This window comes from Alosa pseudoharengus, unplaced genomic scaffold (assembly GCF_046254945.1).
Source record: "Alosa pseudoharengus isolate Yale_2024_CS ecotype anadromous, Long Island Sound unplaced genomic scaffold, YU_APseudo_1.1 YU_APseudo_1.1_scf_5, whole genome shotgun sequence".
Taxonomy (NCBI): domain Eukaryota; kingdom Metazoa; phylum Chordata; class Actinopteri; order Clupeiformes; family Clupeidae; genus Alosa; species Alosa pseudoharengus.
The window spans coordinates 4888617-4912320 of record NW_027468837.1 but is presented as its reverse complement, the minus strand read 5'-3'; the positions used below and the strand labels follow the sequence as shown (position 1 = coordinate 4912320).

At 38.7% G+C, this 23704-nt stretch overlaps 1 protein-coding gene across 5 annotated transcripts in view; it reads left to right on the top strand.

Moving 5' to 3' along the window:
- Positions 1-23704, top strand: part of nisch (nischarin) — a 51256-nt gene that overhangs the window by 3996 nt on the left and 23556 nt on the right. Inside the window, exons 4-15 of one of the 5 annotated variants that reach the window (XM_076269088.1) lie at positions 756-804; positions 2035-2198; positions 2527-2622; positions 2720-2815; positions 3425-3577; positions 4087-4155; positions 4449-4634; positions 4807-4935; positions 6090-6203; positions 8642-8780; positions 19571-19677; positions 19828-19901. In XM_076269088.1, the coding sequence (XP_076125203.1) occupies positions 756-804; positions 2035-2198; positions 2527-2622; positions 2720-2815; positions 3425-3577; positions 4087-4155; positions 4449-4634; positions 4807-4935; positions 6090-6203; positions 8642-8780; positions 19571-19677; positions 19828-19901 (1376 nt within the window). Of the gene's footprint in view, positions 1-755; positions 805-2034; positions 2199-2526; positions 2623-2719; positions 2816-3424; positions 3578-4086; positions 4156-4448; positions 4635-4806; positions 4936-6089; positions 6204-8641; positions 8789-19570; positions 19678-19791; positions 19902-23704 lie in introns of those variants that run through there. The other 4 variants (XM_076269087.1, XR_012983130.1, XM_076269089.1 and 1 more) reach the window with 4 other exon arrangements.

Here is a 23704-nt window from a genome sequence, read left to right as displayed (position 1 = left end):
ATCTAAGCAGCCAAAGCTTGATTTTTCTGCTCAACAAAAACTTCACACAGACTGAACTAAACAGACTGATAGCCAGGTATGTTGTTAAAACATAACCTATTTCAACATTAAAAATATAGAATGTTACGTAAATGTTACACAATAGTAACTGGTGAGCAAAGCGCAGCGCAAGCGGCATTTTGCCGCTCTTGCGCGTGCCGCGGTCAAAGTTCAATCAGGTTGAACTTTGACCGCGGCGCGCAGTAAGTCATTGGTATTTTGCGCTGAGCCCAGCGGCAAGCACAACAAAAATCTTTGGGACGTTACCTGAACCAAGAGCAACCTAGCGGCGAGTGCAGCGCATACCGTCTACAATGTGATAGCCCCTTAACTCCGTTACTAACTCAGTTACTTTTTGGGATAAGTAACTATAACTATATAATAGTTATATATAAATGCTGTTCTGCTGACCTTTAGTTTTGTTGCTACTGTGCGTGGAGGACAGGCCAATTATGAGTTCTGTCCAACATTGGTGATAGGTTTAGAAAATAATTCAGCACATTTTAATCGTATCGCAATAATATGGATAGCCATGATATTTTGATTACTATAAACCACCACCTACAAAATATTTAATATACATCCCTGGTATAAAGGTACATAGACAGCACAAGGGTGTTGAGTTTAGGCGGTTGTCATGAACAGGAGTTGGGTCATTTTGGAAAACCATCCTGCTTGAATTTCCACAGGAAATAAATGCCCCTATGTTTCCACAGGAAATAAATGGAATTGCTGCAGCCCTGGCAGAGGAACTTTTTCACAAAGGTACCCCCAAAGGTTGCTGCCTTTACATCTTTTTTATCAATCTATTGGATTATCAGATGTGTGACACTCCACGGCAAAACCAGTCACATTTTTCTAAATTAAATGATTGTGTTTTCATGAAGAACCATAAAACAAGCTTTCAAATGACACCCATATCAGGCATATTGACCAACAAACTACGGAGATAAGGATTCAATGTGTTTTGATTGTACATGTTACGAAATGGAGAAATATGCCTATAAAGTTTAGTGCCGATGTGGCTAGCTATACCTTTATTTGGGTGGCGCTATACCTAGGATTACGTGTCAATGGACTTGTATTCACAGTCAGAAAATCATGTCTAATGTCATGTGTCATGTCATGACATATGCTTTTAGAAAACTCCACCAACATTTTAAATGTCGCCTCCATGGCCAGTTTATCAAGTGCAAATAAATTGTGGCTGCCCTTGTGTTGTAGTGAATAGCACTCTAGCCAAACTAATCTGATCCATTATTTTTAATTAGCAGTAAGTCATCAGGTCTAGCATGCATTTATGACTGAGATAATGGTAAACTTAATTTGATACATATATTTTAGAGGACAGAATATGGTGAGGGTAATGTTTTTCATCATTGAGCTGGTTTGGGTAAACTGACAAGCAATGTGATGCTGGATGTAGATGCTAGGTGTACTGAACACATGCAAAAAGTTAGTTGGGTTTGCCTATTTCTTACCTAGGCTTCCAACGTTACCCATGTCTGGCTAGCCTACATCTTACAGTATCTGGTTCTGTGCTGCTGTACATCTGATTTATGGGGGTCCCCTCTTCTGCTCACTGTGTTGGCAAAGTAGTTAGTTTAGCTCTACACAATCCCAATACCCCTCAAAATTCGTATTTGTATTTGTAAGCGACACTAGAACGAATCTTTAAACAATCTTACCTGCATGGAAGTCAATGAACACCGATAACCTATTTAATAGTGTTAAAAAATAAATAAAAAAGTGACTCCTAGCATGACACTGGTAGGAATACACCATTTCAACAAAAGCATTTAAATTATATGAAAGTGTAGACATTATGCTGTGAAATTATGTCAAAAGTAAAATTTGACCATTTTTGCAGACATGTTCTATATACCCATATCTTAAAACGTCATTGTGCCACTTTCAGCTGGTTTTGCCGTGGAGAGTCACATATTGCTGAGCAGTTAAGTGTGTGCTGTCCTTGTGTGTTCTCTCTGTGTGCAGGCGAGCAACTGTTGGTAGCTGGTGAGGTGTTTTTGCTGCGGCCCTTGCAACTTTATGCCATCACTCAACAGCTGAGGCTTGCCAAGCCAACCTGTGCCAATGGAGACGCCAAAGCAGACCTCGGTCATATATTAGACTTCACCTGTAGGCTTAAATATCTTAAGGTGATCCTTAAAAATCTTAAGGCATCTCATCCCAGAAGCTACACAATTATTGTAGAATGCAGTTCTGTGAAGACTACGAATGTCCGTAGAATGAATAGATTTTTGACCAAGAGACTTGGTTATATTGTTCAAGTTTTTCAAAACCTAATAATAATTAATAACAATTGTTTGTTTGTCAGTCTTGCTACCCTGCTATACAGAAAAATTACAAAATGTTTTTGGAATAATTCAATATATTTTGTAATCGTCTCTCTCTCTCTGTGGAATAATGGAATAGCCATATTTATAAGGAATGGGAACTGATATGTGCTGTTGATTTGTTGTACAGATTCCTGGAACAAAGGGAGTAGTGGGTACAAGCAATATTCAGGAGGACCGCCTTCCTTTTGACCTCTCTGTATTTAAATCGCTGCTTCAGATTGAGGTGGGTGCAATACTCTGTCAACCTCACTTGATTAATCAGAAGTTAATAGGTGTTTGTGCACTGTATTTAGATGTGTACTTTATTTTAATGTCTGCAGATCAGTTACTGTGACTCAGCTCAGATAAATGGGTTGCCTTCTTTGAAACCCACTTTGGCTACTCTGAGTGTCCACCACTCTACAACATCAATGAAGGTAAATATCAGCTACACACGTTTGATAAGAAAAGCCGGCCAGGGCACTTTTTCAATGAAAAAAATCGCTGGCTGCAAAAAGCAATTGTGCGCACAACATGTGCTAACATGCTAGTTTTTCTAGCAATTGCAGTAAAAACACACTGACCAGACAATTTTGGACACATCCAGTTTTACTCCACTAATGAATATTGTGACTCTCCACCCCCACCGTATTCATTTGTGCTGGTTGTTATGGGATATGTGTCTATTATTACTCAGCTTGTAATTGGTCAGCTGTCAAGAAATGTAGGGTGCTTTTTTTCTGAAAAGTTGAAATTTTTCAACTTTAAAGACTCCCTGAGCTGCAGAAAAAATATGCTAACCACAGCACCCAGGACTTTTTTGAAAACACAGTCTACTTCATAGGATCATAATGTAAAACTGATGTTGGCAGCTGAAAAAAAGATGCCAAATGTGAACACAGCCTAACACAATTCCGAATAAGGAATATGCAATTACCATCTGATATGCAATAAGTAGACCATTTGCGTGTAAAAAGCTATTCTAATGTTATCACAACATTTAATCACAAGAAGCCATTTTTCTGTTCTGTTGCGTCATCTCTCAGGATATAATAGTTCCAGAAGCAACTGAGTTTGCCCAGTGGGTGCCAGAGGGAGTGGACATCAACTGTCCTGTGACGGCCATCATTCCTACTTGGAAAACATTGACTACACTAGACATGAGCCATAACCTAATCGCATGCATTGATGAATCTGTTGTGAGTAATTTTCTACACTCTCTTTTACCAGATAATCTTTTTAAAATCTAATAACCAGTGCAATGTCCAGTATAACTTTTGTAGAGATTTTAAACAAAAGAATGACAGGTAGTGTTTTTCATATTCAAGGCTTTATTTTTGGTGCTCTAGTGAGTGTAGCTCTGATTGTCTGTGGCTGTACAATAACTGCATATGCATAATATAATATTTTCTATGTTTACAAACATTATGGCACCAGTGCTAGCTCTAGCTGGTTGCAGAAAGCAAGTAACCACTGACAGCAAATTTGTTAATGTTTACTCATCTGGTAATCTTAAATTTTAGAATTGTCACATATAATAATCTATCAGGTGTATGGTAATTTAAACAAAATCAGTCCACAGTACCTAACACTGTGTAATGTAACCATGGCATTCACTTCAAATCTCCCCTCCCCTCTTCTCAGTGTTGATCATCTATCTATTCCTTATCTATCTAATCCCCTGATCAATTCTCTGTGTTTCTTTCAGAAATTAATCCCTCAAGTAGAATTCTTAGACCTTAGTCACAATGAACTATCTCATGTGGAAAATCTTCAGGTATGTTTTGGTTCGCAAAAAATAGCTTCAGAAGAAACTGAGAAATGTGGCAGACCCTAGGCAGTCTGAGATGTTTTCCAGTATGCCTCTGGGTTCTTGTTAACAGTTCTTGTTGATGAAGCATCCTGAAAGATTGAAGCAATTCAAACTTTGCATATTGCAGAATAGTATTTTTACAGTAACATTTTGTAGTTAAGAGTAACATAATTATTGTTTGCCTAGAGGCATTTTTGTATATTTTAATTATTTTGAGTTTTGATGTGTATTCTTTTGTATTTCATTTTCATTCACAGCATTTATATAACCTGATTCATCTGGACCTGTCCTACAACAATTTGGCAGTTCTTGAAGCGGTTCACACCAAGCTTGGCAACATTAAAACCCTCAATCTGGCTGGAAATCGGCTTGAAACACTTTCAGGTCTCAACAAACTGTACTCCTTGGTCAACTTGGACTTGAGCAGCAACAAATTAGCACAGGTACTCTGATGATTTATTTACTTTTATTCTGACCGAGGCATAATGTGTGGTGCTAATAAAATGTTCACAGCATGACTATTATTGAGTCCATAAGAAGTGAATGTGTGGTGTTTGTATTCCTGTATAATTGAAAGGTTAAATCTTGCAGTAAGTGATTGTATTTTCCCCACAGATTGATGAGATTAAGCCCATAGGCACACTCCCTTGTTTGGAGAAGCTGTCTTTGGTCAACAACCCAATGTGCATCATCCCTGACTACAGAACAAAAGTCCTAGCCCAGTTCTGGGACCGAGCCTCAGAGGTATAGCCTACAAGGACTCCTCATGTGTTATTTACTCCTGGTTACTCAGAAGCAGCCACTTAGGGCGTATTCACACTAGACCCTTTGGTCCGGACCGGAGTTTGTATGGACTCATCTCAAACCAACTCTAAAAATAATCCTATCTCATTAGACCACATGAAACATGCCACCTTTTTGAATGTGTTTAGTGTCATGTGACTCACCTAAATGCGAAAAAAGTATTTCTATTACACTTTTGAAATATAGTGCTATTTATCATTTAATCAATGTAGTGCTATTATTCATCTAGAACAGTGTTTCCCAAACTTTTCCTGGGGACCCACTTTTTAAAAACGACAGACCATCGCGACCCAATTCACTTCAGATCTAACATGCAACCACCAAATACTGCCCAAATTGTTGATGTTTTAGGCCATGGCTTCTCAAACTTTTCTATGTTGGGCCCCTTCAAACCATTCTACAATGGATCAGTAAAGATCAGAAAAGATCGGTTTTAATGCGCATCCGAGAGTTTGGGGATATTCTCGCATGCTACGAGTCACTCTCAGCATAATAAGCTGTTCCTTAATTTCTAAAGAGAGATGTTAGTCTACGTTGCATTGCAGACATTTGGATCCATAACACCGTGGACGTCGATTCCGATGTAAACATAGCCTATGCAAATAACTCAAGTCGTTATATTGTCGTTGTTGACAGCGCGGTCTTTGAGATCTCAAATGACACATTTTAGTTTTTAATCGGCCAAGCTGAAGAGCTGGTATCTGGTATTGTTTGTGCAACTATACTAAATGCAAAAATGCACAGACTGTGGTAGTAAACGAACTAGATCCTAAAAGAAAGGTGCTATAGCTTCCCTGGCTGAATGGTAGGCTATAATCTATTAGCCTACACAACATAAATTGTGACTATGCTGGCGAGTGGCGACCCAAATAAAATCTCCTTCGACCCACCTGTGGGTCACGACCCAGTCTTTGGGAACCAATGATCTAGAAAACCACTTATTGCAATATTTGTGAGTTTTTGCGATATTAGCATGTTTCCATTACTTGTTTTTCATTTCACATTTTAGATTTGCGCATTTTCAAGAGTTAATGGAAATGCACCTTATGAAGGTTTGTGGTCTGAAGATATATTTTCTTTGTGGTTTTTACAAGGTTTGTCTGGATCATACTGCAACCACAGAAAAGGAACTGGACACGGTAGAGGTCCTGAAAGCCATTCAAAAAGCCAAAGAAGCAAAAGACAGAATGGCCAATAATGATAAAAAGGTACGGGGCTGGGCACACGGGAGCTGCTTATAGGTTGTTGTAGCACTGTTTTGTTGTGATTGCTGCATTTTTGTTGTTGCTCTTTTCTGCTTAGTGCGCAATGTATAGCTTTAGTCAAACATACTGTAATATCTGCTTCACTCTCTAATGAAAGCTTTGTCTGAAAACTCTATGTCCCACCTCTTCAATTGTACTGGGGTCAGCTATGGATGTATAAAGAATAGAATTTGTGTCCTGCTAAGATTGACATCCAATTTCCAAATAATAATATATGACCAGCTGGAGAACAACATAAATGTATTTAAATTGTAGTTGTACAGATTAAACTACAATCTGTTTTCAGCCATCGTGTGGTCAAGTGATAGAGTTGCGCATACAGCCATAAACTTAACTCATGTTCCTTCCTCTGGTAGTAGAGTGAATTGTGCAGCAATTCGAAATGGAAAGCAGATTTTTTTTTTGTGACCTCAATTAATCTAGAATATGGAGAAGAATTGTTAGGGCAAATTCACTATGGCCATTGCGGTTAAAAAGTCAAGATTACAGCTCCACAATGGATCTTATGCACAGAAGGCTCTTTAGCCAGCTCATTTATTTCCGGTGGAGTGTTGGCTATGTTGCAATGGCATCTTCTGTTATATTCTGCTCCTTAGATGTTCACTCCGACACTGAATGCCTTGTTTGCCCAATAGGGTAACTCTTTCTACAACATTGCATAAATCCTACATCGTAACGTGCTGAAGCTAGGTGCAACACCCAACCGGGTCCGTGCAGACACTAATTACATTAACAATAGCAGCGGCTACAACACACCCGGCTCCACCAGAAATAAATGAGCTGGCTAAAGAGCCTTCCGTGCATAAGGTCCATTGAGGGCAAAAATTATCCTTTGGCAGACTAACTTAATAGGCAATGAAACTCCATCCACTGGGTGTTGTAATGTTAAAATGTAACATGTTATCAACATTCACGGTAGAATGTTGATGCTCATTACCTTTTAGTTGCTTAGTATTATTAATACTGCTCATTACATTACTGCTCATTAAAAAAATGTAGAGTGGTAAAAATTATATTGTATTAGTACAATTTTGGTCTGGAACTTTTTTCCCCTTCTACCAGTCCAGGGGCCTCATTTATAAAACTCGCTGTAGATTCCATCGTAAAACATTGCATACACCCAAATCTTAGAGCAGGGGTGTCCAAACTTTTTTGACTCAAGGGCCACATTAGGTTTTGAAAATTGGCCGGCAGGTCACACACAAAAAATAATATATATATATAATGACTGAATTTAAATGACAAAGTAATTTTGTTGTAGAAACTGAATTTCTTAAGAAATAATTTGATGCTGTTTAATTCATTTGAAAATGGTGCACTGTCACTTTAAGACTCTCTTGCCAGCTCCACTCAAATATAGTGTATGGCTAGAGCTGTGCCTATGGCTGTGCCCTCTCACAGTTTATAAATGGCCAGTAGTGGGAACTACTGTTGCCATCGCGATTTCCTTTTAAAAGTTTCTTATAAAAAGGAGATATAAATTATCAACAATGACAAGCCAGCTGGAACCTGCCGCGCTCTCTCCCTCTCGTGCACGCTCAAATGCGTTCCCAATTAAATGGAGTATTATAATGTAGTTAGATCTGCTCGATGTAACAAGCTGTTTTGACATTGACATTGTAAACGTTCTCTAAGAAGAGTGTAAAGCAGTTTGCAGTAGCCTAAAGTTAACCACAACGTCGTCTATTGCTGGAAAAAAATAGCGAGCGGCTTATGATAACCTAATTAAATGCTCGGCGGGACGGATAAAAGTGCAGGGCGGGCCGCATTTGGCCCGCGGGCCGTAGTTTGGACACCCCTGTCTTAGAGTCTATGTACACACGAACATATTCTGATACTATTCTGAAAACCATGTGGCGTACACCTGGTTATACAAACCTGCGTTGTATTGTGTGTGTGTGTGCCTTACTCCTCGCACGGTCATCCCACAGAGGTAGTAAAATTATGAAATGTGATATATTTATGTCATCTGGGAATGAGCCTTATTTTGTGATCTCCCCATCAGTTGTCGCTGATTTATGTGTCTGACTTTGCATAAGCTCTACACATGAGTGAAAGGAAAAATTTGCGGGGAAAGATGTATATGCACATTTTACCCCCATTTACGCAACTTTTTATGCGTAGCAACCTTTATAAATGAGGCCCCAGATGTGTACATGACATTTTTTGACCCTGAAAGCAGCGTTGGACAGCATTTCCCATACAGGCCATTTCTAGAAATTAGACTCATCTCACCTTTACAACCTGACTGGTGACTCATCAGAAACTCTATGGTGTTTGTTCTGTAAATGTGTATTTATTGTGGAGAATTCTAAGCTAAGCCCCTTTACGTTTGGGTGAAGCTGTGTCCCTAAAGAAAAGGCTACCACTGTCATTGTCAGATCAGTGAGGACCCCAGGCAGTCTGCCGGTGGTGGAGCCCTGCCCCTGCTGTCGCACCCTTCTTCTTCCTCCTCTAATCTTGCTGCTCTTCCTGCACCTCAATCTCCCACTCTCACCCACTCAGCCAGCTCCAGCCAAGGTAATCATGTATGTATCATGCTGCTGGGTGGGACTCGGTACAGACTGGGCTTGTTCAATCAGGGAGCATTGCTGCACAGTCAGCTAAGTGTTGACAGATCTTCCATTTACAAGTCACAGAACATTAGGCAGTTTTCAGTTTTTAAACATATATTGTTGTGAGTAGCTCATAGCATCCTGACAACAGTTTATGAGGAACAGAGGAACAGTTTATGTGAGCACATACAGTGAAACTGAAAGAAAGGGGGCTGATGTTGCACATACATATTGATATTAGCAAACGGGCAAAGACATTTGTGGAGCACAACATAGATTCCTGTTTGCTGAACTACAAGTTTTTTTGTGCTCGAGTTTCATTTCTCCTCAAAATATAATTTGTGTGCTCGGTCAAAATATTTTTCTGCGCTCAAATTGTGTTATTGCTTGCTCATAAAAGTGGAACAAATGTAACTCCATACTGTCACAGTTCTTTGCTGTGTTTGCTTTGATTGAGTAAGAACAGCTTTTAGAGTAGTATGACACCAGAGCTGTGTAGCAGCTACTTCCTTATTTGTGGCAACTGCACTGCTGTTTGTTTTCCAATGGCAAATTTCTTTGTAAGTGATAGGACGGTGTGCTTATGACCAAAAAAAGAGTAGCATGAAAGACCATGTAACCAGTCTGCTGTTACATCTTGTCTGGAGTAAAGCCAGAACCTTAAAAGTTGTAAATGACTATTGTAGAAAGAAATGGCTGATCTTTAATGCAATATGCAGATGCTCATTATCAGCAACCATTTATCCAATGTTCCAAATATGAATATGCATGCTGTGCTTTATATAATATGATTAATCCACATGTGTTCTGGGAGTATTTTCAGGTTCACTTTGCTTTAATGACTGAATCCCCTTGCATAACAAAGACTGTCTTATGTGTTGACAAAGACTTATCTAGTACCTACTTTCCTCCTTTTCACGACTGTCTCCACCTGGTACCTTTCAAATATACACCGCAGACAGTTCAAGCTAATAGTTACATCTAAGGTGAACTTGGATATGTAGTGTATTTTTATTATTATTATTATTTTATCAATGTGTGTGTTCCCATTGAACTTAATACTAGAAGCAGCTGACCCCTTGTCTGAAAACATGTAACCAGAACAGGGTCCAGAAGATAAATGCAGCAGGAAACAGGATAATTTTAATATTTATATATGAATTATATTGGCCAGACTTCACAAATTGTGCAAAAAAGTCCATGTGCCAAAATAGCAAAATCCAGACAAAAGTGAAAGGTTCCAACCTGACTCTCGCCAGATAAATTTCGTTCCACCTAGCTCCACTCACATCCATCTGGGATTGCTTCCATTGAGAGTGATTTCGGCACCAGATTTTATGATGGAGCCAATCAGGACGCAGGGCGGGAGTTTCATAGATGTGACGTAGCGTGGAAGCGACTGTGAGACTGTTCTCAGCGTCACGGGTTGGCTTCGATGTGAGTGGTTGAAGTAGCACGTCAATAGATGACGGACAAGTGGCTTATCCAAATCATATGCAAGGATTTTTGATAAGGCCCAGCCTTCTGAAACACCTCTCCAATGGATCGATCCCAGATGGATGAGTGGAGCTAGGCGGAACGAAATTCATCTGGCGAGGGTCAGGTTACCAAAACATAGGATATTAAACAAATCACACAAAAAACACAGGACCACCCGTCCACACCGTGCTACACCGGGTCCGGAGCATAGCGTAAAAATATTCTAGACTGGTCTATTTTTTTTCCAACATACGTGCCGCTATCACGTCTGGTGAAGCTAATTGTTGCAGCAGGCACCAGTGGTGCGCGGGTTAATCTTAATTGAGCAGTCGCGAGTCATAAAATAATATTTTTAATGATAATCGGGTAATTTGCGGGCGGGTCAGTTAAAATGAATTTTAATATTTTATTATATATGTCACAAGAAGGCTAACATCACCTTTTAACTAGATGCCCGTCCGTCCCTGCCGTTATTTGCGTGCCCACAGCTGAACCACAAGCGCAGCGGAACGGAGATGACCAATTGCGACATTATAAAGAATCAACATTTAGCGATCATAGGCTACATGATAAGATGTCAACAAGCACAGTAGCCCTAGTAGTTCTACTCCACTTAAAACTATTTACTGCACGTAGACCAGGGGCCTGTACTACGAAGCGGGGTTTCTGGCTTATCTGGGTAACTTCGAGAGTAACTTGATCACGTGTGGCGTAACTTCCCGATTAACCCGTACTACGAAAGGTGGATAGGTTTTAACCGAGGTATGCTGCCATGGCAATTTACGCTGCATCTCAAACCTGCTCCGACCAGGTTATGTTCTTGGTTAACCCGAGGTTTCCGTTAACCACACCCTTTATAAGTACCACCCCTCCACTAACAATTTCTCCCGAGACATGTCGGCGTACCTGGAGGATCCATACGACATTGGAGCGCAAATCGTGAGGGACTCTCTTCGCAGGGCGAGGGGTTTTAGAGACCGCCAGAAAATATATATATAGCCTACCCGGACGATATTCTATATGAAGATATAGATTGTCAGCCGAGGGAATTCGTTATCTTTGTCAGATGATTTAGGTAGACGTCTCATCAATGCCCGTACGTGGACATTCATGTATTCAATCAGTGATGCAAGAATACTGTAGGCTATGTCCTAAAATAAATCGGACATAGGCCTACAGTATGCTGAACATCTGAGCAAGAATAGCCTAAAATAAATCGGACATAGCCTACAGTAGGCCTAATAAATAAAAATCACCATTTTAACAAACTTGTTGAATTGAATGTCATATTACTGTACCCTGCACATAAAGGCTACACATTTCCACAGCACCAGAATCCGACCGAATGCCTCCCTCAACCCCCTCCATAATCGGCCTTCCACTATTATTTGCGATGGCCAACTCCTCTGCTACTGTAAAACACTCTGGTGCCTTTCCTCCTACAGTAGTGTTCGAAGACACCTGTTTCTTGTTATCTGTAAAACAGAGGCCAAGTGAAGGCTATAAGCTAGGCCTACATGTTTTCATAATTAAGAAATATTAATGCAAGCTATAACTATATAAACCTACTATTCTGAATAATGTTTTTGTGTTTCATTTTCACCTGCTGCCATGTGCGTTTGGCAATGGTGTTGCATCTGAAATGTTCACAGGATTAGGCATACACTAAATCAGTCAATGGGGGCTACTTAAACATTTCATTATCCTTATTACTGTAATCTATATGCCCACTTCTGAATTGGGTTGCATCTGTAGGCCTTTCTATGAACTCAAATTATGCTATTTAATTATTTCAACTCATTTCAGACATTCCGTAAGCTACTAATCCTCCGTAACACATATTTGAAGAACATGTGGGAATAAAACTTTACTTTTAGGCATTTAGGCTACCCGATCTGTAAAACGTTGCCAACAGCCTTGCTTTGCTCACTGCCGACGTATTTGATTTTTGTCGTAGAGTGGGTTTTAATTCCTCATAACTTGTCATAATAATTGTGCATTCCTCATCCGTAAAATAAGGTGATCGCGTCATCATTGAAAGTGGTGACTTGCGCTGCAACCCGCCCCTTTTATGTGAACGCGCACAGGTTAACCCCGGCTCAACAAATCAACTTCATAATCAGCGTCGTAGTACCGATTAACACCACTTAAGATAACCAGGTTTGGTCAACCCTGGTTTAACAAAGTAACCCTGGGTTACATCTGGGTAGGTTAAGCTCCCTTCGTAGTACAGGCCCCAGGGCTATGCCTTAATACCATAGTCTAGCAGATTGGCAAGTGGATGTCGTGAAAGTGAACATACGATAGCCTATTAGAAAGGCAAACAAAAGTTAAAGTTACTTTTGACATAGTAGCCTACAATGAAGAAAACTGATGCTCTGAATACTGAATCAGCTGTCTCTGAAATTGATGCATTTAACTTGTACAACTTGTAGTAACTTCATTTCAAGATGGCGCCGACTGGCAAATGACTTTGAGCCTCATAAATGGTTTAAAATTAGCAACCTTTTTACCATGAGAAATGCCCCATCACTACCAGTGTTGGCATTTTGGAAGCATCGGCTATAAACCGGCTAGTTTAGAATGCATCGGATTAGCGTTTTTTTGCTCCCTAACGAACGCTCAAACTCGTTATCATGATAAGCATATCCAAAATCCGTTTTACACCGGATTTCCCCTTTTAAGGTGAATATCTTGCATAGTGAACCTTTAACATCAGGAAAGCATTGTGTATCATTCAGCCTGATAATCAGCTCTTCTTATGCTAATGTTTTGATCAAAAATGTATCTTGTTCTTGCCTACCTTTGCTGCCTTCATTATTTCTCTTTTTGAAATAAAAATAGCCTTGTCTTAGTGATTTAGCTAATCCTTGTTAGCTGGTTGCTAACAACAGTAACAAGTCCTGTAACTGCTGTGTGCGTGCGCTCTCATTCTTATACTCTCTTGCAAGTTGCAGGTTGATTTAACCCATTTACTCCTAAAACACCTGCTAAAAACACCTATAAAAACCTATGCAGTGTTTCCCACATAATTGAATTCTATTTGTGGTGGCAGGTTTAACAGTTTTTAACAAATTAGCACAGCGTGGTTATGATGCAGATTTAAGCACAATTTAGCCAGTTGACTTTTATGCCAACAATTGCAGTTGTTAATGTTTTCTTTAACCCTTAGAACCCGATTGACGCAAAGTGCGTCAAAAAACACACCCTTTCTTCTCTGTTACATTGCTCCGGAACGGTTCATCGCAGCGAGATGAAACCTTTATTGCACGACAGAGCAGAAGTGGGGCTTTCCAACGAGACTACACACTTGTCTGTACGATCAAGTATGAAAATTTAAAAAAATCATGAAATTAAATCAAATTGCATCATATTTACAGTCTATACTTCTCTGCGTTCACCTGCACACACATTACTCTAGTTTGAATTACTCGCGAACCCGTGATCGCATCGATATGGCAAGCATATCAGATGAAAGAGAAGGCACAGGGCTATCCATTGGTACCATGTTTATCGATCCTTCTGGCTTATAAAACCAGACGAAGTGACTGCAAAATAATAACGTCGTGCACAAACCAACACTGCACACTCATTACTCTCGTTTGAATTACTCGCGGACCCGTGATCGCATAGATATGCCATGCATGTCAGATGAAAGAGGAGACTCAGAGCTATCATTTGATACCAAGTACATCCTTCTGGGTTATAAAACAGACGAAGTGACAGCAAAATAATAACTTCATATAGCTGGACTTACCCCACGTTTTTGTCTGTTCTTGTGGCAAAGCATGTTTATAATCCAATGCTATCATGTGTTTCTCTATGGCAAAGCATGTTCATATTCCGGTTTTGAGATTCTAGCAAATTCCTGCATGGCATCCAATTCAAGGCTTACATTGCATCCCAATTTGTTCAACAAATAAACACCTTTTTTGCCTTTACTTTGTTCATGGCAATGCAGTAAAAAGTTGAGAATTATTATGACTGCATACACACAGGCACGCAGGCTAACACGCAACCTCGGGTCAAGTCAGGTCAGATCAGTTCGTGTCACAGATATGGAGCGCAGAAAGGTCATTTTTCATTACTAAATAAAAAATGGCATTTATTTCCGTAAATCACACAGCAAATATTTCTGTAAATTGCTCAGCCCCAGAGTATCCCTCCAACATGGCAATTATATTGCCCGATTCAGGACAGTCTGCCCTACAGACACATGAAATGCATCTAGAGCTGTGAGCTTGCTGTGGTGAGATACATGTCGAAATATAAGAATTTTTATAATACACTTTTTATATTTTAATTCTTTAAAAATCAAAATAAAATCAATGCTAGTATTAATACATGAAATGATGGCAGATCTAAATAGCCTAGACTCTCCTGAAAAAAATATAATATATGTGTGTGGCACTTACAATGACCAGAATAAATCCTTATGAATAAAGGTAGTGAAAATGCCCTAAAAACAGCTTAGGGTTCTAAGGGTTAAACATGCAGGTAGGTTTGTTGAGAGACAGAGAGAGGCTGTGCAAAGGTGCACATAGCTCTGTAATGAATGAATTCCATCCAATTGAAATAGTACAACATGGAAAATCATTGTGTGGTGGTCAGTGCTGATATTGTGGTGGGCCGCCACAAATAAGTAAATGTATGGGAAACACTGCTATGTTAAGATAAATATCTCCTGAGGGTTTTCTGAAAAAATACTAAGAATTTGTCAACATCTACCAAAAGATTAATATCTAAGCCTCTGTAGCACATAGAAACATGAAATAAAATGCATTGTAAAGGTAAGAATCACAGGTTTTATTTAAACATGCTCCCTTAGCACTAACATGCCAACACATTTAAAATCCACATCTAAGAATTCTCAAAAAATATACAAATCAATTATATAAAATATAACAAATAACATTGCCAACACACTGAACAAGGCATCTTGTTATCAGAGAAAGGTGGGGAGTCCTGAGGTGGAACTGGGAACTGTCTCAGTCTCTGAGCTCAATGGCTCACATCTCTCCTCTTTGGCTGTTGAACAGCATTATCCTCACACAGACAGACAGACAGACAGACACACTGACCGACTGACTGACTGACTGACTGACTGTGACTGACACACACACACACAATCACAATGAAACATTTATGAAACATGACATATTACATAGAATGGTAAATCATCTGATTTTAATATTTACAGATATCTAGGCCAGGGGTCGGCAACCCGCGGCTCCGGAGCCGCATGCGGCTCTTTGATCCCTCTGATGCGGCTCAGCTTTTGAAATGAATTAGGCTAATCACTTGACTCCGTAACCGTAGCTGCACAATATTGTTACATTCGCGGTTTGTTGTCAATATCAAACAAAATCACAGATTTCCCTCCATTTCAGTCAACGAGAACACTTTAATTGTTATTGTTGATGTGTGCGCTTGCTGTAGGCTAGATAAGGAAAATGTCAAAAAGGAAACGTCAGCGACCACAGCTTGCGAGCACGAACACAAGGCTGAAATGGGAAAGTTTCCATCCGAAGACTGATTCTGAAAACGCGAAATGAACTGCCCGTTATATATACTGCAACGAGTTAGTAGGCTATTGCTGCAACGAGTTCGGTTCCACTTGCATGTGAGAAATCTTTCTCACATATGAAAAATATAAAGACAAACCTGCGCTCACGTTTAAGGGCAATTCCGCGCAAAACATCCATAACGCCAACACAATGCCATGGTATTTTTGCATTTTGCGTGGAGTTGCCCTTAAATGGTGACGGCCTCAATTCTTGCATGAAACTTCACCTCACTGAATATGAGCCATCCAGACTCCAAGGCCATCACCAAATCTCTGGTAGGCCTAATGTTCAATTTCGCCAATGACATGTCAAAGAAAATTGAGTGTTGTGTTGTTAACTATGATGTTACTTTGCATACCAAAGGACACTGGAAAAATAGGGGGTGGTGTTTAGCCTACATGGGAAGCCTAAGGCCTATACTTCTGTCCTTCCACTTTACATTTCAAGTTACTTGCACATTAAAACTAGTAGAAAATGTAGGCTGTTAAAAAATCCTCTGTTGAATGAAAGTAACTATGTTAAATATCCAAACGTTTTTTTGTAACTGTCTTTATGTGGCTCTTCTGAGATTAAAAAAATAATACATTTGGTAAAAGTGGCTCTCCAGGCAAAAAAGGTTGCCGACCCCTGATCTAGGCTATATTGAACATTTATTTTCTATTTGGCCTGTTATGAAATCATGTATTGAACAATTTAAGCACAGCTCAACTTTAAGAAAACTCAAAGCCTACATGCATGCTTAGCATTTTGTGATCATTATGGTTACTTTGACAAACTCTTAGTCAGCTGTTTATCCACTGATTTTAATATTTACAGATATCTAGGCGATATTTGTAAAATGTATTTTGTATTTGGCCTGTTGTGAAATATTACTCTGGAACAGCTAACTGTTCAAGGGAATACTTTACACCTTTGTATTCGGTAAGGCCTGCTTTTTATTCTAATCAGGGCTTTGAACCGGTTCAAGGAACGAAAACGAAAACCGGGAACTTTTTGTATTTTACTGGGAACAGAAACGAAACCGGAAACGTTATTATTTTTTATGTTCTGGAACAGGAACACTTATTTAAAAATAATGGTAACCGGTTAATACCGGTTTTATTTCGTTCCTCAAAGTTTTCGTTGCCTAATTAACTAAAAAAAAAAAGTAATTATTTTCCTGCGCACGTTACCATGACGGCTGAGGTTCACTTCCTGTGTGACCTCACAGGACATTCGCTGGCTGAATGGAGAGAGAGCGGTGGATTACAAAGTAATTACACTCCACATCTTAAATAAGAGGTAAATTACGATCCATCGTTAATAAAAGACAAAACAAAAGACTTGTTACGGTATGAGTAGGCCTACTGGATGGCCTTTCCCCCCGACAGTTGGAATTTGTTGTTGCCCGAGTGGCATAACCACGTGTCTTAATAATGTCGTTACGTTTGTGTGGAAATTTTCTCTTTTAACAATAAACTACACATTTGAAATAATTGTAGGCCTATTTAATTATTATTAATAATATAATTATTATTATTTAATAATGGTTGTAATATTATTACATTTGGTTTAAGCTGGATGAGAAAGATGTGACATAATTCTATAGCATTAAACAGCTGACAGGAACGAAATTAACCGTTCTGGGAACAGTATTTTTTTGTTCTAACCGGTTCGGGAACGTCAATTTATTGTTGGAACTCATAACCGGAAACGTTATAATTTCGTTTCTGTTCGGAACGAACCGATTGGGAAAAAAAATCGGTTCAAAGCCCCGATTCTAATATATGGTTTCTCATGTGTTGAGGGAAGAGTTTGTGAAGTATTCCACCGAGATGAATAGGTAGGGAGATGGGCGCAGAACTGTATGCAAAAATATGATTAAATTACTTTTCTTACTTACTTTTCAATTACTGACAGTGCAGCGCATCACCTCTTTGGCTAGAATAAACAGACCATTTTACACACAAATTCTAGAGAATATGAGCCTTACAAATATTTAAGCTACAAAAGCCTAAAAATATCATATGAATATGGACTATTCCCACTTATTGAGCCTGATAATGAGGTAATGCTTGATAGTTCACAAGACAATACAACAATGGAACAATACAGGCATCAGCTTTTTTGTTGGTAGCTCATAATTCTTCCAGCATATAAAGATAATTTCTTGGTCTATCTACTCATTTATTGTCGCTAATAAATCACTACGAACTTGTTTGAAACCGAAAGTTGGCAGACGTGGGAGAGAACTTTTCACCTTGGCAGCTTGGACTAATGATCTCACTATTCCGACTGGAAACACTAACACATACTGTAGGATGCTCTTGTGTTTCCTCGCGTATCAGCCCTTCCACCACTGTCCTCTCTCCTCGTTCTCAGTTTCTCTGGTTGCAATTACACAAATGAGACACCGAGCTTTGAACGATTTCCGGGGCTCAAGCTGAAGCACCGAGGACAGAGGAGAGAAGCCGCGTGCAAATAGAGCTTGGGATGCACCCTTTGAAACACTGGCTGTGTCTCAAACCGCATACTTCCATCAGTACACTGCTAGTGTGCACTGAGCTCTTACTTGCATTGTGCCCACCTTTCGATGGTTAGTGTTGTCCCAATATCTGCACTATATTTAAAGTATTTGAAGTGTGCAAGTAGGCGGTTTGAGACACAGCCACTCACAGCATTTTCTCATCTCTTGTGTCTCCCTCCCTCCAAGCAGCTTCCTTTCCTCATCTTATTGTGGAACCTGCACTAATTGCAGGTAGTTCCCCCTCCTGACTCAAGTCAGGTGTAACCACTAATTATCAACCTGAAGTAGGGCTATATCTAATCGCGTTTATTTTTCCAGATTTTTGCTACATTTTGATTTGCAGTGTCATTTTTGAAAGTCAAGCTACAGTTCAGTGTTCACAATGTAATACATTCTTTGACATTGTTTAACTAGCCTTTTTTGCTGTACATTCATTGCACTGTTGCCAGTGGTACTTTTTCAAGGTTGCTACATGTTCATTGTGTTGTCTTACAAAGTAGCAACTGCGTAAAAATAGGTTTTGCAAAGTACTTTTGTTTTCTTGTTTGTACATCTCTTCTGGTAAACCTAAAATACTCTTAAGTAGTTATAGTCGCAAGCTGTACGATTAATTGCAGCCTTCGTAATTTGCTAATTCCATTAGTTGAGATTTCAATTAATCCTTCAATCCAATTACCAGTCCAACCAACCAACCTCACTGAATGATCTCGAAGACAGTCAAACAAGCAAACAATACTAAAGCACAAACAAATACAGTCACCAAACAATTTGAAATCAAAATAGAAAATATATAAAAATAAATAAATCTTGATTGTCCATACTTGGTCAATAATTCAATATCTATGTGAAGTCAAAAATAATATATGATTACTCTGGAAAATCACCATAGTGCGGTGTTGTGCCAAAAACCCAGTGTCACATGCTTCCAGATAATTAATTTAGAATGGCCAAGCCTATTCAGTTTCTTCATTACTACCCACTTGTGCAACAGTTAACATACAGCAGTGTTTTTCGCCAACCATTTCTGATCTCAGACAAGGGGACCTTGAAATTAAGTTACAGGAATGCTGATGGTCTGTAGCAACAACAAATGAAGCTGTGGCGCTGCATTTGCATGTGCACCTGAATGTTATATTAGCATATTGTTGATCAAGTTGGAGTTTTTTCCCCCTGGTGTTAAGGATCAGTATTTTTTTCTTTTAGAAATAGTTATAAAAGAAGAAGCCATCGCTGACAAAAAAATGTTGACTCCTGTGGATTCTGTGCTTACCAAAACATGCTGGAAAACCTCCTCTGAGAAAATACCCCAGGTAATTTTTGGAATCTTTTTCTTAATCTCATGGAGTTCACTTTCATAGGCAAATACAATGCATTTTGTAAATACTTGTCTCTGTTTTGCTATTAATTTGATTCATCCTGTGCAGGATTTGCAAGTGTGTGTTTCATGTAATTCCTTGCAGGTTACAACCCAACAACATGACCCCTTTATTTCTTGTGAAATGTCCACGGATCAGCAGTTGAAGTACAACACTAGGTATGTTTGTTTCAAGTCTGCTTATGGGAACAGGTCATAAGAATTATTTTTAATTATAAAGGGCTGTAAAGGGTGGTATCTATGTGGAAATTACTTACTTTCAAATGTGCGGTCCGTGTTATTCTGTAGAAAACCCGTAGCCCAATTAAATGCATTCAATAATGAATACTGAATATTATGTAAGGGATAACGGCCGCCGAGGGGTCCTGTTATACGGAATTAATGGACGAGGGCAAGGGGCAAAGAACTCCCCGACGGAGTTGCCTCTGCCCGAGTCCATTAATTCCGTATAACTGGACACACCTCGAAGGTCGTTATCCCGCATATCACCCGGTTGCCACTGCAAAGCAAAGGAAACGCGCGGTTCCGTTTAAAAAGAAGCTCACTAGTTCAGCTTGTTGTACAACTTTCTTGGCCCTATAACAGCGATAGCATGGACAGTTAGCTTGTTTACAGTTGATTCCATTGTTGCGAAGCCTGCCTCCACGCTCAACCGTTGTCCTACTATGGTTGTTATAATTACCAATCATAAGCATTGATCTGGAACGGCGATTAAACTTTTTTTTACCAGATCTACTTCATAGGTCTCCCGTTATTCAGAATTAAAAGCCACCCCGCCAGCCAATCAGAAAAGAGTATTTATTCTCTCCGGGTGATAATATATTATACAGGGTTCGGCGGTCATGCAATTTCTGGAATATCACAGAAGTCTATTCCAGATATGGAAAGTCATGGAATTTTATAATTTCTGGGGCAAAGTCATGGAATATCATGGAATTTTGTTGTAGCAGTTTAGAATTTACTTGCCAAAATACATTAATACAAATATATTTCCACACAGAATTGGTGTATATCTGTTTATTAGCTTTACTTCATTCAAGGTCACTTTATTCATCTTCCGCTCTAAAAAAGTAACAAATTCTTAAGCGTTACACGCCTGCTCTGAAATCATTGGTCGGTATATTGTACCTTTCATTATAGTAAGTAATGGAAATGCAGGGTTTTGTCAGGGAAAAGTCATGGAATTTTACATTACACTTGTGGGAACCCTGATTATAATACATTACAAGCTGAGTTTAAGCATGGCTGCATGTGACATTCAGATCAAAATGACATAAGCCTAACAGCAGTTTTGAGTTAAGGCTATATGTTTAGCCTATTGAATAACTTGATGATGGAGAAGACAAACCATTTTGTGGAATGATGCATCATCATATGAAATTCGCAACGATGTGACTCAAAAACAGTCTCTGGTACCCACATTCTATCTGCCACTCGCTGTCTGTAGCTGGTCATGCTTTTCATGTGTGGAATTCTGAAACTTCAAACGTCCTTAAATTCGGGACCATTATCACTCGTTTTAATTTGGGATCTTGCAGTCGGAATTGTCATTTGCTCATTCAAAGTCTAAAGTAGAGCCCGACCGATATTATCGGCCGATATTAGGCATTTTCCAAATTATCGGTATCGGCATTTATAATGGCCGATAAATGAATATTTTAAAAATAAAATAAAAACGGACGAAACAACCTTCAACCATGTCATGAGTGTTGGCGTTGTATAGTTTGTCCAACAGAGGGCACTCTACACCATCCCTGCTGGCAACACTCGTGTATAACGCGCCACACATCCTGCAACCTGCTGATCTAGCCAGAGTCGGGCAGAGAGAACCAGTTATCCGCGAGTGAGATCATCAGTGAAGTGTGTTCATGGTGATTTGGTCACGAGACATACATTGCTTGAAATAACAATTAAAAGAACATCCCCATCAGTTCTCTTAACTCAAATAAGCATGACAAAATTCGTGAAAACAATGTCCAGTTTTGCTGCTGTTAAATAAACCAAGATTGAAGAGGAATTAGCTAGTAATTACGTTACGTTGTTACATTGTAGTTGACTGTCTGTCCTTTTAACTTTTGACAATGTGACTGAAGATGTTTTTCTTTAATAGCGTGACAGTTAGCAGTGAGACGTATCATCTCTCCCCGGCCTGTTATTTTGAAAGCGTATGTTTACAATTTGCAGTATGACGTTATCCATTGCTAAATTAGGGCTCATCATAGACTAGCTAACCACAAAGCTAGCTAATGCCATGAATATCAGTGGAAGACCGCTAACGTTAATATTAATGAGCTTGGAAACCACAACGAACTTATTCTGCCTAAATAAAGTAATGATTTATAACTAGAAATGCAATTAAAAGGAATTACCAGTGCATGAAAATGCTAAAGTTGTGATGTAAAATATCATGTATAGTTAAAACAGATAATAAAGAGATGGTTACTACGGTGATGCTAGGATAGACATGGTGGTTGCATAGCTTAATAAAAGTTGATAGTTTAAAAGTAGACTGTTTAAAAGTTGAATGTAGATAGTTTAAAAGTTGTTGATAGACAGTAGATAGTTTAAAAGTTGTTGATAGACAGCTAGTTTAATAGATAGTTTAACCCTTTCATGCACACATTATGAAAAAAATTGTCTAGATTTTTTTAATATTGATTTTATTACTCTATATGAGCCTAAAACTGAAAAGCATTTTGAATTTTTTAAAAATATGATTTTATATAGAAGTTATTTTACTGTCCACATATGTGGACAGTGCGCAACAATGGGGTAAAAAATAATAAAGAGTAATGACAGAAAATATGGACCATTATGTGACTTTAATGCAAAAAACAACAGTTTTTTCAAGTACATCATAACAGTAATGATTTTAATGGCATAGAAGGATATTCTAAAGATGTTATGCAACATTACAAAGAGTTAAAATTTTAAATAGAGTTATTTATAATAGTATTTGATCGATCATTTTTTGAACATATTTTGTAACAGATAACATATAAAATGATTTAAAAATATTTTGTCCAGTTAAAAAAAGTAGATTTTACAATCATATCATGTTGGTTATGTTATTAACTGCAGAAAAATATTTTTTTTACCATGTCAATTAGAAGATAATGTTTACAAACATCTCGAAAGATTTGAAAAATGTTTTAAGTTTCAAAAACTGATTGATTTTACAATCATTTCTGTAATGTTATGAACAGCATATTACTTTTTTAGCATGTAACATATTTTTTTTGTGTGTGTACTGTGTGTGTGTACTGTATGTCTGTGTGTATGTGTGTGTGTGTGTACTGTGTGTGTGTGTGTGTGTACTGTATGTGTGTGTGTACTGTATGTCTGTGTGTATTGTATGTGTGTGTGTGTGTTTGTGTGTATGTACTGTATGTGTGTGTGTGTGTACTGTATGTGTGTGTGTGTGTGTACTGTGTGTGTGTGTGTGTACTGTATGTGTGTGTGTATGTGTGTACTGTATGTGTGTGTGTGTGTGTGTTTGTGTACTGTATGTGTGTCTGTATGTGTGTGTGTGTGTGTGTTTGTGTGTGTGTGTACTGTATGTGTGTGTGTATGTGTACTGTATGTGTGTGTGTGTGTGTACTGTGTGTGTGTGTGTTTGTGTGTGTGTGTACTGTATGTGTGTGTATGTGTGTGTGTGTGTGTGTATGTGTGTGTGTGTGTGTGCACTGTATGTGTGTGTGTACTGTGTGTGTATGTGTGTGTACTGTATGTGTGTGTGTGTGTACTGTATGTGTGTGTGTGTATGTGTGTGTGTGTGTGTGTGTACACACCACTTAGTCACCACCTAATGTCTTAATATATTACTCTTTGCAAAACATGCACACCATTCATTGGTCTCTATATATTTCTGTAATGTTGTCATTATAGGCAGTTCACATAATGTATAACATGTAGTTAGGTCATTATTTATCTTTACCAAATGTTTGTTTCTTTGTAATTTA